This window comes from Stylophora pistillata, chromosome 10 (assembly GCF_964205215.1).
Source record: "Stylophora pistillata chromosome 10, jaStyPist1.2, whole genome shotgun sequence".
Lineage (NCBI taxonomy): Eukaryota > Metazoa > Cnidaria > Anthozoa > Scleractinia > Pocilloporidae > Stylophora > Stylophora pistillata.
The window spans coordinates 24,032,740-24,049,849 of record NC_142528.1 but is presented as its reverse complement, the minus strand read 5'-3'; the positions used below and the strand labels follow the sequence as shown (position 1 = coordinate 24,049,849).

At 36.6% G+C, this 17,110-nt stretch overlaps 2 protein-coding genes across 2 annotated transcripts; one reads left to right on the top strand and one right to left on the bottom strand.

The window, feature by feature from the left end:
• Positions 1 to 3,842: 3,842 nt before the first annotated feature.
• On the bottom strand, positions 3,843 to 5,602 carry LOC148722342 (uncharacterized). Its single transcript, XM_088736332.1, has one exon. It carries the CDS (start codon positions 4,973 to 4,975, stop codon positions 4,553 to 4,555), a length of 423 nt encoding a protein of 140 aa, XP_088592458.1. The 5' UTR covers positions 4,976 to 5,602; the 3' UTR covers positions 3,843 to 4,552.
• A 4,001-nt stretch (positions 5,603 to 9,603) lies between these two features.
• On the top strand, positions 9,604 to 11,405 carry LOC111321429 (uncharacterized). Its single transcript, XM_022924307.2, has 2 exons — positions 9,604 to 9,780; positions 9,858 to 11,405. The coding sequence occupies exon 2, from the start codon at positions 10,162 to 10,164 to the stop codon at positions 10,621 to 10,623; it is 462 nt and encodes a 153-aa protein (XP_022780042.1). The 5' UTR covers positions 9,604 to 9,780; positions 9,858 to 10,161; the 3' UTR covers positions 10,624 to 11,405.
• Positions 11,406 to 17,110: the final 5,705 nt, after the last annotated feature.

Genomic DNA, 17,110 nt, shown 5'->3' with positions numbered 1-17,110 from the left:
AAAGAGAACCACAAAACGGGTGCGCTGCAGGAGATCCAAAATAGCCACCTTTGGGCGATTGAGGAGAGAGGAAAAAAAACAGATATAATTAAAAGAGAATTATTTGAGAGATGAAGGTTACATAACAGGAACTGTAAAGTCGTTGCGTGAGGCGACTTCACGTTCCAAGGACGCGATTCTTTGCTAATAAAATTAAAATGGTACAAGGAAAGCGTTTTGAATTGATGACTGAGACCGACCCAGTGAACATATCTGTAAGGTGAAGCTTGGCTCTCACTGGAGAGCATGTGAGTTTATGTGATTATCGTCAAAACAGCCGCCTTTCAGAATATGATTTTGAATTTGGAAAATCTTCAGGTGTGTCTGAAATTTTAATTTTTTCTTTTTTTTTTTGGAACGTCAATGATCATGGTTTATAACAAAGGTGTCACACCAGATATTTTTATATGAAAAATAGGGTGTTTGGGTCACGCTTAAGGTACTCCTGAAGGCTAAATTCAAAATTTTGAATTATCGTTATTTTTTTAGCGCGAACATCTTTAAAGAAACGCGAAAAACAAAACAATTCATAGAAGACATAAGCGCGAGCTTGGATTTTGCACAGAGCAAACCTTTTTCGACAATTCTGTATCTAATTTTGATGTGGCGAACCGTGAGAGAAGAGTGCTGGAAAAGTATCTATGTTACTTGAGGTTAAAATTAAGCCATATCTCATTTTGATCACATACGTTGAAGCTGTCGAGAATTTTGCCAAACACGTATAAACACATTTTAAAATAACCTCAAAAGAGTCGAAAAACTCCAGAGAAACCAGTCTGGCTTTTAACAGTATGTATCTGTGGAAGGCTACCTTTCGGAAAGACGGAAACCAACTGGTTGTCAAAATGCGATTTTATCTGAAGTTTTGCATGTATTTGGGAGAATTCGAAGTAAGGACAAATCTCATCAGAAAAGCGCAAGGCACCCAACCATTTTAATGAAACGTCATACGTACAGTTATATGGTTTCTTCACTGCTAAAGGTGTTGATATTTTGTTTTAGGGAAGGTAAAAGCTTCAATTGAATTTTGAGTAAACAGTACGTTTTTGTTCATTTGCTGGCACGAATTTTAATAAATACTTAAGCCTAAAGGAACATTAGTATCGATTAGTGCTTGTAAATGGAAACCGAATTGAAAAGTATCATCTGAGATAGTCGTTTTGAACACTGCTTCATACCTTCTTCCAGTTAATCTTAAAAAAGTGTATTGTTTGACGTAATTTTTAAAGAGATTCTCCCACCCATCTCTAAGTTTTGAATTATTTGCTGACTCTTAAACTCATTTGCATGTATTTATGGCGGTGTGACTGACAGTTGTTCACGAAACACTTTTCTGTAACATTTGCCAATTTTAACTTTCCTCTTAAAAAGTTTTACAAGTTCTAGGCTATTTCTCAGTGAGTTTCTGTCTGTTTGACAACTCTTATCTATAGGAATGTCTTCCTATTTATGTTTATCACGATCACTAGCAGACTTTCAATCCAGTTAATTTTCAAAATAATAAAATCGCTTTCATGCTCGGCACGTGAACGCATAAAACAAAAAAAAAGTCACAATTTGTATATATCTGAAGCGTCTTCTACACACTTTCAAATAATGATATTTCTTACTATCAATGCATAAGGTGTTAGCCACGCAAACTCATTGGACACCTTTTTCAAGGGGTTATTTGAAAATATTTTTTTTTTTTTAAGTATAGCGTATGATTATTTGCCGAAAAATTCATTTAGGCATGGTAGCCGTTTCTTTTTTTTTTTTTAGGAGGACAGTAACTGCAGCAGTTATGTAACTGCTTCAACTTGCACGTGCCTGCCCGAGTTCATTATATTCTGAGTCTTACGTAACTTGTGATGAATATAAACCGTGCTCAAAAAAAAATTATTTATAAGAGGACAGAATGCTACACAAATAGAAGGTTTTGTTGAGGAAAAACTCTCCGCTGCAAATTCAAACTTAGAAAGAATAAAAAATGTGCTTGGATGATTTTGTCGACAGATCCATAATAGCGACTACAATTGACAATTTCTTTTGTGTAGTAAAACAGTGATATTAGCATTTAAAAATAATTTTATATAAAAAATTACTCTTAGGCCAACTCTTCTACCTCCGGTTTTCATTTTTTCAGCAACAACTAAAAGTTAATTACAAAAAACGATGTTATTGGAAATAGACGGAGGTTTTAAATTTGAGCAATAGAACATGTCCCGATTCCTTTACGATAAAATATGTTTTGTTTTGATCCTTCTATTATTTTATTTTTCTTCGAAAAGAAATTATGAATATATTAAAAAACCCAGCGGTGATGTCTACAAGACAGCCACAAATTAATTAATCGCAAACCAGAACGTCACTGAAGGTAATTATATTAAAAACTTGAGGTGTTTTTGCATCTGAATATGATTTTAAGAGGATAAAATGGGAAAGTTTGCAGAAAATTATCATCTACTTCTCACAAGCGATATAAAAAGACGAAGTACTTTCGCCACTGCAGGATAGATCCAATTTTTTCCACGAAACCTAAATGAAGAGTATTTACTCTTTTTCAAGAGATCAGTTTGCATTGATTAAAAATAAATGTATGTTCACGAAAACATCGTTAAGCAAATACAAACCCTTAAAAATTTGAAAAATTCAAGCGTAACGGTGATTTTCTTTAAAATTTTGCTTTTATTTCTTTGAGAAGCATTGCTGACCGATCTCATGGTTATAATGAGCATGTTTCAGGGGCGGATGTTTTGATTCTAAGATTGGGCTATGCGCGCATGCACACTGCTGCGAAAGTACTGTTAGTTCAGAAACACAATTTGGAACAACTTTGAGTTTGTGAGACCTATATCGGAGACAAAATACTTTCGCGGGTCCAAAATTTTTTTACCAACTTTTTCAATGTCACACGAAGCGAATTTCCTTTGCAAGTTGCCATCGAGTTTTATAGGAGTGATATGCCGTGCTATTTTGCGATCAGCTCGCCTTAGAAAGCAACAGTAAAATTAACTTTTCAGTCACGTGCCTTTTTCAGTTAATGCACTTGCAGGCCATGCTAAACCTTATCATTTCTTGTTGAGGAAAATTTCTCAATGCGCCAATTTTTCCTGGCAGAATCAACAAGAAATGTGTTCATGGCTCCATTATTGAATATTCCATAATGACTAGATATCATCATCCAGTTTTGTCATTTACGGTAGGCAACAAAATTGGGAACAATTTTCCTCAGAGTTCTTCATAATTGATGGGGATCCAACAATTGCCTTTGCTTTTGGTCTAGTTTATAAACAAGTTTTCACAATTCTTTTCCAACGAAATAAATGATAAAATAAATGGTTAAAACAGCGCAGCAGGAAAGAAGCCGCTTATAAAACGTTAAAACTAGTTGATATTGTAAAAATTTCTGACTTAACATACGATCATAGCTAGAATTGTGCGTGACCAATAAAACAGATGGCTGTGAAACAAAACAACTAAATTTTCCCAACAGTTAGGCAACCGGAGAGATTTTTTTTTTTCCCATAAAAGTATAACGCTTAACTCATAAAAGCTTCCTTCATGTTCTTTTAAGTTTATTTGTTGCTTCAAGGCTTGAAAATACGGCAGTTTACTGCCTCTCATTCAAACGGTGTGAGCTGACAAACTTTAGGGCTAGGTTACGTTTGTCTTAACCGATATCTACAATTAAAGTTTAGGGCATCTCCACTCAGGATTCAAAGTTTAAAAAGCAAGTTTCTTTTCCTTCTTTACTCAAAACAAACTCAGTGAAAGCTGTGTGAAACATTTGGAGCCGTTTTCATCATGAATTAGACAAGAAAAACTGTAGTAGTTTTTAATTACATTTGTAATGCACTACATCAAAGCTGGAGACGTTTGCAACAGAAAAAAAAATTATGCATCTGTGATCGATCTTATCCAAATAATGACCTTAAATACTCTCAATAACTTCATAAGACTGTAAAGAAAAAAATCCCAAGGTTTATTTTCATTAAAAAATTCAACTTATACATGGGAATATTTAGGTAAACCACCAGACGATTATCACAGCGGTTGTAAGGCAACAGAGATTAAATTTTCAAAAAATTTGAATCGAGATATTTACATGTATGTTACAAATGTTTAAAATAAAATAATTCGTTGAAGATTTTTTGTCGTTACAAACCAAAGTGGTTTTTTCCAACATTGTAATTTCTCAGCTCTTGGATTGTCCTGTACCTAACTTAATGATATTTTTATCGTTCCTTTTTTGCAGACCGAACTGTTCGAAAACCTCATTCAGAGCGTTCATGTTTAATTCAACTGTTGAATTTTATGATTGTCACGTGCAGTTCTTCATGACATTCAAAACATTTCCTCTGGTATATCTTTCTTTGAACAAAGTTTCTGTCAAGTTTCTCAAGTAAAATACTTCGTCTCCAGTATTTTCCTTCTTTTCCTCAAAAGCCAACCGTCCGCTTCTCAGGGTTTGGATCACAACTTCAAGTCACAGTTTCTCAATTCACCCGGTGTCTTTCAACCAGCAACGTTTTCAAACGAACTTAGAGTTCCGGCTGTTATTGTGGTCGCAAGATACAACTTCGTGCGTTGAATACAGTTCAAACAATTCATCCCAGTATTTGTTGATGTCGCGGATGTCTTCAAAATCCACTTTATCAGAACGGTTGTTCACCTTTCTTGTCAGAAATACAAGACCGGTGCTAAGAAGGTGCAAGTTATTACGATCATGTACGTCTCCAAGTAGCATGAGTGGGTTGTGTTTCCAATCGAGCGCCTTCTCCTTGATGCACTTAATTGTCTTCTTCCATCGACTGTCTTTCTTTTGCGGCAATGGAACAAAATAGTGCACCTCTTCCAGCTCAAGTGACCATCGAACTTTTCTTGGCTTTTCTGAAAAATCACCCTCCTGTTCTTGGCTTTGAAGTTCTTCAGCCTCTTGTTTTGATAGCTCCATTGTGGTTGTAATCGTCTTTTCAAATGAAAGTTTGCCAAGTAGAGTTTCAACTGTTAGGCGATCGCCGAGGAACTGAATTTATATCAACACAATCGATCACTTTTAAATGTAAGCAAAGCGGTTCAGCGTTCGATCGTAGGACCGCTGCGTTACACAAATCCTATAGGCTGCTAAAAATAAACAATTCGAGTGGATGGCTTTTTAAGACAGATCATTTGTTCTCGTCACAAACATTGGACAAACAAATTTTAAAAACATGGACGGGGCCATTGAGAGTTCTTCCTTTTCACCTGTTCGATCACCGGAAGACATCGCTGTAATGACGTTAGCATGGCGCCCACGAATAAAGACATGAAACTTAACATGCACAAATGAACTTTACATTTTGACATGACCGACAAAAAAATAATTTTTTAAGTTTTGTTGACGAAATCTTACGGCTTAAAATACCTGGCTTACTCACTTAATACGAATTTGCCCCTAAGAGAATCAGCTTAATTATTGTTGCTGTGGTGCATCGCTTTAAGTTTGCATAATTTTGAACATTAATTGGCGATTGGCCTATAACTCATTTATTTTTTGCATAAGTGTACTGCCTAAACTGAAGTTTCTTGGAGACAGGGAATATTGTTAAAGAGCTCGTAATAGTAAATGTTAATAACAAGTCTTAATTCCTTACAGCTACCGATCAATTTCGAACTTTGAAAAGTCCTTTCAAGGACAGTCATATCTCAATCTTGCTGTTATACCTACAGTTGTAGTACTTTCATTTCAGTTTAGATTCCCATCAGCACAGAATACGTTTTGAAAACAAAGTCCGAATATCGTTGAACTTTCTGCCTTTTTTTGGATGAAAATATCTCCTGACCAGGTTTTTATTATTTCTTCTTTGTGAAGTGTTTTCGTTATGTTTACACGATATTCGTTCAACTATCAGACATTATTTATTCCTTATTTCCAAGAAATTTCGCACGTTTTTTCCATCGAACTCAAAACAATTACATCATAGTTCTATTTTAGATGATATTTGTGCTATTATTTTTCTGGGTACAAATTACATCCTGCGGAAACTCCACAAAACGTCTCCAGAAAATCAACCTCCTACAACCTGAGATAATTAATTTTAAATCGCCTTCCCTATTCGTTATTTATATGTGGCTATATTTTTATCTCTCAAAATGCTGGAAAGTGCAGGTTCCGTTGTTGTTATATTTTACGGTTCAGAGAATTTCGTGGCTATCTTGTGTTCAAATTACTTGGAATTTGTTTACAAAAGGACTATAACGTTTTGCAATTGGACCAGTGAAGAAAAGGAATTGATGGTAATTGTAGAATTCAACTTCCGCTAAAAAAGTTCAATTTTAACCCTTCCTTTTTGACCATAGAATTTGTGGTAAGCAACGCGTGTTTCTCTTGCTCTTGGCGTCAGCTAAATTATACCATAACGAAATGATGCTAAAGGTCACTTCTGGTAAATTAATCGTAAATTAAACGAGTTATAATGGCACAGGTTTAGCCAGCGTACTTTTGAATCAAACAATCCAACAAGTCTTATTTCATTATTGAAGTAAAACAATGAAAGGTATTTTATTGCTTTAGCTAGGGTCAGATAAATTATGCCGGCATAATTTTGGGTGTATAAAAGCTTTCAAATAGTGAACATCGTGCATAATGACTAAACTTTTTAAAAATTTTAGTTGATTCCTTCAACAAGACTGATAGAGATAAAAATGTCAAAAGTGAACCTGCTTTTCTTGCTTGAGCCGGTTCAGTCCAGTGAAATGATATGTTGACAAAATTTCATGTTGACATGGTAGACATGTATTTTTAGGTTGGACATAATGAAAAAGTTTGAGCTTTATTCAGTTTCGGCATGAGGTCATGTTTTAAGGAATGACGCTCAAAAGTCTAGAGCTCAAATTTAGATTTTTTTAACAACAGAAAAATTATTTAAATTGAATAATGTACATCATATATCTTAAACAACATTACTGAAACACTTAGCGCTCTTTGAATGATCAAAACATTTCTTTGTTGTGCAAGTTAGTTGCTGGGAAACTGACAGCTTCAAATCTTTTTTAAAGAAAATTTTTGTAAGCCTCATTATTCACACTGAATTTTTCTGTTTTCTTCCAGCATCCGACATGTACTTTTACGCAGGTAAACTGATAGGATAGAAAATACTGTCTGGTCCTAACTAATATGTAGTATTGACGCGATAAAGTGAAAAATAACAACCTAAAACTTAGACTGTGAGTGACAGAAACTGTGGCCTTTAAAAAGATGTATTGATAGTCTCCTTCAAAAAAAGTAAAATCTATCGCCAGGTTATTGGAATATCTCTAATTGTTTTCGAATAATAATAATAATAATAAAATATTTATATAGCGCCTATCCTTTTCAGTGCTAAGCGCTGAGCGCTAAGTGCTAAGCGCTCGAATTAGCTAAGTAGGATGCTAGAAACAACAGACGAGTTATCAAAATGAATCGATTGCCTTTGTCTACCATCGGGCTGTCAATTAACGTAGGACGTGTAAGATATAAAATAAGATCTTTAAAAAAAAATGGTTTTCTATGAATTTTTGAGCAAAATTTGAGAAACGAAAATGGTTGCTATGCGGTCCTCGCATCTCGGAAAATGAGAGTGACCTTAAAAATAACCCTCGAGACTGATTGTCCTTATCGCATGCTATATCTTTCTAATAATGTTATTTTTAGAATTGGCGTTAAAAAAAAACTCATATCTTCTGTTTGATGTTTTTCTGTATTCCATCTGCCCTCTGCTTGATATTGCATTGATTTTGCAACGAGAAATTTCTGCGGTGTCACTCCAGGGGGGATGACAGAGTCTCTTAGCTTAATCGTTTCTTGCCAAAGTTTTAAGTGCTTTTCGAAATCAAAGTGGTCACCAATACCAAATAAGAACCGAGACAAATAACCTGAGAAGCCTCTGAGAACTCAAAGTAAAAGCGCGGGAAAACGCGGAAGACCACCGAGCCGCTTCTACCTTATTGGTTAACATAGAGGCACGAGTTTAGCCAGACATATCAGAAAGCGGAGCGTACGCATGAAACACTATATAGATTTTGGAATTGCACGTCTGTTTGGGTCACACAGGCTCTTCCACAGCTTCTCACAAGTTGCTTGCCCTGTAGGGGCAGCGTTCCTTTCGCTAAATCTTTTTTTTTTTTTTTGCTGCTAATTTTTGAGGCAGGTTGAAGCTCGGCAACAAAATGGAAAAACTGAGACGAAGAAAAAGAAACCAGGCAAATGAATTTTACAAGGACAGTGTTTCAGTCGCCAAAAGTTGCTGCTATTGTCGAGAAGCGCAGATGTTCTTTGACCTCCGTTGGGGTTGGTTGTCAACGCAACACGTTCTGCGCGCCTGGATCACATCTGCTACAACATAAGGGCCAGTTCTCACGATCACGTCTATGATTGGGTAGAATTACTCGTTCATGAGTGACGTTCGATTATACAAAAGCACGTGGCATTTTAATGAAAACACGTGAGAATATGATAGGATAAGATTGAGACCAGAATGGGTTGCAGCAGCACTATCAGGGACATTACAAGAAAATTGACGAGAAGAACACAAGAGTAAAGCCATATAGTACGGTTTTCTCTTAATTGTCTCTTTTATAGCGTGGTTTTCTAAGCGTTTACTTCAGTGATCCAACGATGAAACGAAGTATCCTTATTTTGAGGCATCTTTGGTACAAATCTTACGAAAAATATCAGTGCCAACGTGAAAATGTAATTTCTACTGCAGCTGGTGTAAAGGGAAGTCATGGCTGGCGAAAGAAACCTACTGCGAATGTACACATCTCCCTTGAAAAGAGCATTGTCATTAAGAAAATATATACGGATAAATGATAGCTGTTCTAAGCACAGAATAAACAGAGTGGGTTGACCCGCATTCGTGTCTAAAGAATCGAGTTTGTTTTTCATTTTGTTTATGGTTTAACTCCATGTTGTTTCGAGTAATAAATATTTTGTTCTCTTTCTATTGGTACGCCCGGCCTGGAGGGTGACATGGTTTACAAAAACACGTTTAAGGTTAAACAATGTCATAAAATGGTTTGGCTGTTTTTGTTTGGAGACCATAAAAGGTAAAACAGAATTGAAACGATATGAAAGGTGTGCAAGTTGTCATTTCATTCTGCTGTTGAGCAGAAGTAAATTAAAGATTCCCTGACTCAGTGATGCAATTGAAGCTTTAGGATAAAAAAAAATGGTAAAATAATTATAGAAAAGGTTATCTCTCGATTTTTTCAATGCAAAATCATTACTCTTTTAAAAAACGTGACTATGCAAATGTTTGTTTCCATAATTGCTACATTTCATGTCAAAAGAAATGTAATTTCAATTACCCCACGTGCAGTCATGACTCATTTGTAAGTCTTCCAGCGGATCATTCTAGAATAATTGTTTTTGCACGGGGTGATTCGCCAATACGTGACTTTTCTTGAATTTTCGTGACTAAAGTACCTAAACCACGCCAGCGAATAATATTTTTGTTATTCATGAATTTTTTAAAATGGCAACCACGGAGAATTTACTTTTTCGAGCGATAAGATCAAGAGATATTTTTCGATGTGTCATGATTATTAAGTCAAACAGGCCTTTTTTTCCCGTTTTATGGAAGAAGTCATATTGTTCTTCGCTCAATATTTTTCAGCCCGTTTTTTTCTTACTCCCTTGAATAAGGAGTATATACCGTAAAGATGTTGAGGTGGGAGAGACATTGAGCGATTGATGTACTCAACACCTGTAGATTTTAACGCGTAGAAGAATACAAAACGGTTCGTATACCCAACTAATCAGAGAGAGTAAATGTTTACTAAAAGTAACAGAATATTGTTTTTTTTTTCTCTTGTAGTCTCAATCTAGAAGGTTGTAAGCTTAGACTTAACAAGTGAGAGAAAAACAGAAGCGTGATTCGTTTACTGCGGGAAGTTAACAATGCTATTTTTAGCGCTTGGGGGCGAGCCGACTTGTGATACGCCAACCACACACGAGCGAATGGAAATTAGCCAGATTACGGCTTATTAAAAGCGGCTCCGTTGCTGATAAACACAGAACAAACTACGGCGTGCCCAGTTGACGAGCGCAGACGCGTCGGATACGACGATCAGAGAGAATCAAACGGCTCCGAGTTGAAAAAGAAAACCAGTTACGCTAAAATGTCGAGAAGATCACTATCCTTGCCGGGAAGACCTTCCAGACTTACTCTCATAGAGAAGAAAATGCCGCTGCCGGAACGAAAAAAAGTGCACTGGTCAACGGATTTAGAGGAAGTTATCTATTTCTCTCCAGACTCTATGATCAGGAGACAAAGGGATGTTTCAGGAATGAGGTCCTTTGATAGACGTGTGAGAATGTTACGATCAAGAAGTGTTTCGCTGAACAAGCGCTTGCCTCTGAAAGCGACTCAAACGTTTACAAGAAGTTTAAACGACGTCAATTCGATGCTGATTCGCACTGGAGTAAATATTCTGTCGCATCAATTGGAGAGACTGAGGAGCAGAAGCGAGAGCTTGGAAATGTTTGATCAACAGAGCAATAATCGATGGAATGAACTTTTGGCGTTGTACCAGAAGCAAATGAGAGACCAGCTGGCCGAACAGGAAGAAGAATGGGTCTAAGATTTTAAACGGGTTTTCATCTCGGGTCCACGCAGAAAGCGTGCTGCATATATTGGTGTGGAATCGTGACCATATTTGGTCATTAGATGAAGCGGGGGTAAAAACGCAGTGACGGAGTTGATCTCAGTGAATAGAGTTGAATTTCAAACCAATTCGTGGGAGATGAAAGAAGCTTGAGGAACAGATGGAAAATGTTTACATTTTAAGAAAAGATCGAGGGGAAGCAGAAACGGTGAACTGAACTTTGCACTCCAATGACAAAATGGCATATTGATATATCTTGCTTTTAATGACATATTTATCATTGTCGAGTAAATCGTTTTAAGTTTTTATTGGTAGAATAACACAGGATGGATAATTGAGTTTTCTACCCAATTTATTCAAAATTTTAAATTTACATTTAGAGTTCACATTAGCATTGGTAAGTTGGATCAATCATTGTTGCAACGTTGCGCTGGGCCTCTGTGCCCTAGTTGGGAAAATTATATTGTTAGAAAATCATGATGCATACATGTCTTGTGGTAGATTAAAAGGAATGATGTAATCGAAATGCTATTTTAAAAAAAGGCTTTGCTAGAACTCTTTTTTAAATCCTTATCAGTTTAAGGAGGAAAGTACATTAATATTGAAGATATATTGCGAAATTTTCATTTGTGACTACATACATAATTTGCTGTCAATAGAAAGTATGAATGTACCGCTACGCCTTGTAATGAAATTTGTTTTAAGGCTATTTTTAAGCTCTGTTGGCAAATAAAGAATTGTAGGCATTTGAGACAAAATTTTCGTAGTTGACCATTGTAGCGTCATTGCTGATTTCATATCAGGTGATCAAATGTTGCGCCACTCTGCTGTTTATCTTGATCCCCATGATATAGTTTCTGTCTGCAGAATATTGAATGCTTCATTTTAATGTATTACATGGACGCCGATGCGAATTGTGGTGGAGAGATTCCTTTAGAAATGGTCTCTGATTTAGCTGTACAGTTAAAATTCTTGGCAACAAAACTTAAGGCAAGCATAGGTGAAGGCGGAGTTGCTCAACAGGAACATACCCGAATGTTCTGTTATGATAAATTAATTCGCTCCCATGACAGAGGGGGGTAAAAGCTTTGTGGAAACCCCCATCCTTTGCAACGCCCTTGAAGATAGCCCAAATATCTAATTGTTTTGGTTTTTTTTATCATTGCCATCAAGTAATAAGGACGAATCAAATTGATTCGATCGTAATAAAAGATTCCGTTACGGCCATGTAACTATTTTTTTAAGCGCAGCACCATATCAGGTAATTGGAAAATTTTTTTTTTTCTGCCGAGACTTATAAAGAAAATATGTTTTGTTCCATGTGGATTCCGCATGCAAACAAAATAAAAACGATAAGAGAGAGGTTTTTTTCCTTCGACCAGCTAATATCCGGTAAAAATTATCATCTGGCATTCAAGGTCAATGATAAAGTATTTACGCCTGTTATGTTTAAGAGTTTGATAGCGACAGCTAACGAATTTAGCTGGCGTTTTTCAAGGTTTAATTACGCTCACAAGAGGATCCCAATGGGGCGACGACTTTTACTACCAACGATTTACTACTAACGATTAAGATTTTGCCCCTTTTACGGCCAACGATTAATTTCTTTCCGCTACGGTTAAAAATAAATTTTTACGGTTAACTTTCGTTACGACTAGTGGTTAAAATTTGATAAATTTTACGTCTAAAGACGAGATCTTTTGGCGTTTTATAGAAACGGTTAACCCTATTGAGAGCCTCTTACAATCCGTGTTAATCCAACTCGTCTAAGTCGATTTCATTCTTTTTCTATCTCATTAAATTAATTTCTTACACATTATTCTATTTTCACTTCGTATTTATAACATAACCAAAGTAAAGCGCGCGCTCTGATTGGTCAATTTAGCGTTCCCCATTTGCCCATGGGTGTACGCTGCTGACGTGAGCAAATGCAAAGACTATTTTTCCGCGCGCGCTTGTTTTTTTCTGGTCGCGTAAGATTTGTTAAATAAACGGGAACTCTTTAGCTACAATGTATCAATGTTATGTTATAAAACAAATGGTAAACACCACAGCGTACACTATTGAGTTATGGATGCACTTGGGAGGTTTGCTAAGCACTCAAGAAGCTAGAGTCGCTCTCGGCTATCGCCTCGAGCGACTCTTACGCTTCTTTCGTGCTTAGCAACCTCCCGCGTGCATCCATAACTCAATAGTGTACGCTGTGGTGTTTACCATTTGTTAAATAGCGGTTCCTTTCAGTGACGATGAATTTATAAAAATGTAATGTTTTGGTGCTTTGGTTAATTGTTTGTATTTCAAGGTTTTGTTCCTGAGTTACAACGGTTAATATCCTTGGGAATTTATCAGGTTGACCTTGGCGGAGATCTAGACCAACTTAAAAGACACAATTGCAGTTTCGTAATGAGCTGTTTCTAATTCTTTTCTCAGTGTTTGTCGAGGAATATGTGCTTTTCGAGCTGGTTATTTAGATCAATCTCGATTTTTTTTGTCTTTTTTTCCTTATTCATTAAGTCTCAGAAGTATCAGCTCTGGTCATGTAAGGTCAGAAGATTCTTTAATCCAAATTTGTTAATAATTTATTTAGATAGACTTTGAATTGTAGGCTAAAAAGTAAGCTCGAGAATAAATTCCGCAGACTCTCGGCACCTATCGCTTAGCGTGGGGAGTTTACCTCCTTCTACTAGTAGCCCAACATTAGGGTACCCAAACTCGGTTTTACAATCTTTGTTTGTCTTAACAAGCTTTAATTTCACGGCGTTTGGGAAGGATATGAGGCCTTAGGTTTAGAACTCATCGGATAAGAAGATTCGTCCTCTAAAGAGCTCAAAGTATCGAAAAAAAGCTTCAGCTACATGAAACAGAAAGAACTTGAAACCATAAAGTGCATAGAGAATGATATATATGGGCGCGTGTAGACATGTAGGGAATTTCTCTTCGAGTGTCAACTCGTTATCTCACGAGTGAGCATAGCGAACGAGTAAGATATTACGTTGAACAAGAGAAGGGAAATTCCATAGCTACAAGCAACCATGCATTACTTTGTTTATTGTATAAACAACATAAGCCTGTAAGGACATGAAAAGTCGACGAACGACTTTAAATTGAGACTGGTGAACGCTTTGCCATTCATTCATCGACCTGAAAGAATGGCGCGAAAGGCGAGTGACGTGCCAGCAGCTGATTGACGATGTAACAACAACAACAACAACAACATTGACTTTATTTTTTAAAATGAAAGAAATAAAGGCTTTTGTAGCCCGCAGTTAGCAAAGCTATTCTAGCCGGGCTACCTAAAAAGACACTGTATAGGCTCTCACACACACACACACACACACACACACACACACACACACACACACGCACACACACACACACACACACGCACGCACACACACACGCAACAATGAAATAAATAAATAAATGAGCAAATAAAAATAAATAATAAATAATAGTAGTGATAATCATGTTAAAGGTTATAACTGAGCCAGTCACACAAGGGAGTTTTTAACAGGTCAAAGAGAAAGCTAATCAGTTGAAACACAAATATAAGCTAGAAAGGTCAAGGTAGCGCAAGTCAACATTCATCTCTTCAATTTCAAGAATTTTCAAAAGCAAGTGAGTTAGCTCACGTTTAAAAGGTGCTTTCTCTAGCTTACGAATTTCAGGGGGGATGCCATTCCATATTTTCGCACCAACTCTAGAAAAGGAAAACAACTGATGATTTGTTCTCGCCTGTTTTATATAAAAGCTTCCAGCTACTGAGAAACGAGTAGAGTAGGAATGAACCTGTTCAGAGTGAGTAAAAAGTTCAGAAATATTGAGAGGAGCACAGCGATTTTTGATGTCATGTAACAGAGAGGCAACCAATTGGAAGTAAAGCATTTTTATCGGTAGAATTCCTGAACGACTAAAAAGAGGAGCACTGTGAGATGTATAATCGGAAAAGTACATTAGACGAAGAACCCGCTTTTGTAAAATGACGATTTTGTTTAGATGAGTATTCGCGGCTTGGCCCCAAGCAACGAGACCATAGGAAATGTACGGTTCAATGAGCGAGCGGTAAATGTTTATAAGAGTAGTGAGCGGTACCAAGTGTCTTAGCCTTGCAACAACACCGATACATTTGCTTATTTTCGTGGAAATGTAGTTAATATGATGCTTCCAGGAGAGATTACCGTCAATTAGAACACCTAGGTATTTAACATATGTCTTACGTTCAAGAGATACCAATTGCTCCGAGTTATTATCAAGTATTTTAAGGTTTACTTCTCGGTATAGTTTGTGTTGATAAGGATGAAAAATAACGAAATTAGATTTGGATACGTTAAGAGATAATTTATTTGAATTCAGCCATTCACACAACTTTAATATCTCTTCATTGACGACAACTTCAAGTTTGTTTAGATCTTTTTCTGCATATAGTAAATTGGTATCATCAGCAAATAGGTAAAAGTCAAACTTTTTAGAGGAACGATGCATGTCATTGACATAAATTAAGAAAAGAAGCGGACCAAGTACAGAACCTTGAGGGACTCCACACACTATTCTCTCTTTGCTAGAGACAATAGAACCGATTTGGGTTGATTGCATCCTGACAGACAAGTATGACGAGAACCAGTCATTAATCAATCCTCTAATTCCATAATGGTGTAATTTATGCAACAAAATCGAATGATCAACCGTGTCGAAGGCCTTTTTCAAGTCAATGAAAATGCCACAGGAATATAATTTTTTATCAATGTTGTTTTGAATTGTATTTAGAATATCCAGAATTGCATGTTGAGTTGAGCAGTTCTCTCTAAATCCATATTGCGATGTGAAAAATATATCATTCTTATTTATAAAAGATTTTAGGCGTTTGTACATTAGTTTTTCGAATATTCGATTAAACACGGACAGTAACGATATTGGGCGATAATTGTTTGGGTCAGTTTCATCATCCGCTTTATAAATTGGAATTACTACAGCATGCTTTAATTTGTGGGGATAGATACCAGTTGAAATGGACATGTTCATTAGTTCAGCTAGGGTATGAGATATAGCTTGACGTGCGGACTTCAAAAGACGAACTGGACATGAATAAAGTCCGTAGGCTTTTTTTGATTGAGTACTCAAAATTTCCATTTCAATTTCAGTAGAAGTGACAGCGTCAAAGAAGAAAGAATTGGTGTAATTTGAATTCCCTAGGTAATCCTTAAAGTCCCTGGTGGATAATGGTATGCTATTTGCAAGTTTAGGTCCGACAGATGCGAAATGATAATTCAATGCATTAGCTATTTCTGATTGGTTTTGTGTTGTACCCCAGTTGTCAAACATAGGTGAACAATAATTGTAATTTAAACATCGCCCAGAATTCAGCGACATATCCGGGACTTTCATTAAGACGCTGGCGCTAAATTTAAAAGCTAATAAGAAAACGATTGTCAAACTATTCGTTTACGGATAAACTACTTTTCAAATGCTACTTTTACCATATGGCTTTTAAAGAAGAAAGGTAAATTGAACAGTGTATTATTCTCACTTAGCTCTTGCGCTTTCAGAATAGGTCGCAAATTTGCCTTGAAAATTGACTATGTTAGCATTCTGTCTGAATGAGAAGTCTTCTTCTCTATTTGGAAACAAGGAAGACTAGGACCTGTTTAGTTATTAAGTAATCATAAAATATCAGCGGATTTAAACAGTGAGAGCGAGAAGTAAAAGCGAGTGACCCTCGCACTGCTCACAATGAGCCGGAACGGTTAGGCCATTTTTTCGCGCTGTTTATTCTTTTAACGGGGGCACGCAAAAAAAGGTTTAAAACATAGAATAAATGAGCGCGGAAAAATTCCCCTGATCACAGGTAACTCTGAGCACCGCCTTGAGCACTTTCGAGTCCCCTGCCGCCGCATTTCGAATTGCAAGACGCTTTGTTAACAGAGCGGCCCGCCTTCAATTAGAGCGCTATTGTAAACTCTATCGCACCTTGGGATTTACTTTACGCATCCAACCGTTTGATTGACAGCAGCTGAAATCTGCAAAGAGATTCAAGTATTCCCAAAGCTAAATCTGTTGGCCAATCACAGCCGACTAGTTCTAGACCTGCAAAATATTATGCCGCGCGTTGATAAACTGGGCTCTGTAAGTACATGTCGCGAAAAACAATAGCATTCTAGGCGATGACAGGTGTGCAGTTACGGCTTTTCTCAGGGCTAAAATCCTTGTAAAACACCATAGTTTAAATATTTATGAAGGTTATTTTAACTTACTCTTGTTAAATGTCCTGTAATATTAAATCCTTTATGTCCACTTATGCTTTCGTGCACACGCTTTCCTCTTTTCCTCTTTTCATCACTGAAAAAAATGCAACACATTGTGACTTAAGGAAGATTTCGATACGCTTTATGCGAGTTGGTTCAGAAATTAGGTAATTTTGGTTTTATCCACTGAACGAATTGATACTGTTATTATTGGTCATCGTTAA

Coding starts and splice junctions, on each gene's coding strand:
- LOC148722342 (XM_088736332.1), bottom strand. CDS start 4,975: ATGGAGCTATCAAAACAAGAGGCTGAAGAACTTCAAAGCCAAGAACAG.
- LOC111321429 (XM_022924307.2), top strand. CDS start 10,162: ATGTCGAGAAGATCACTATCCTTGCCGGGAAGACCTTCCAGACTTACT.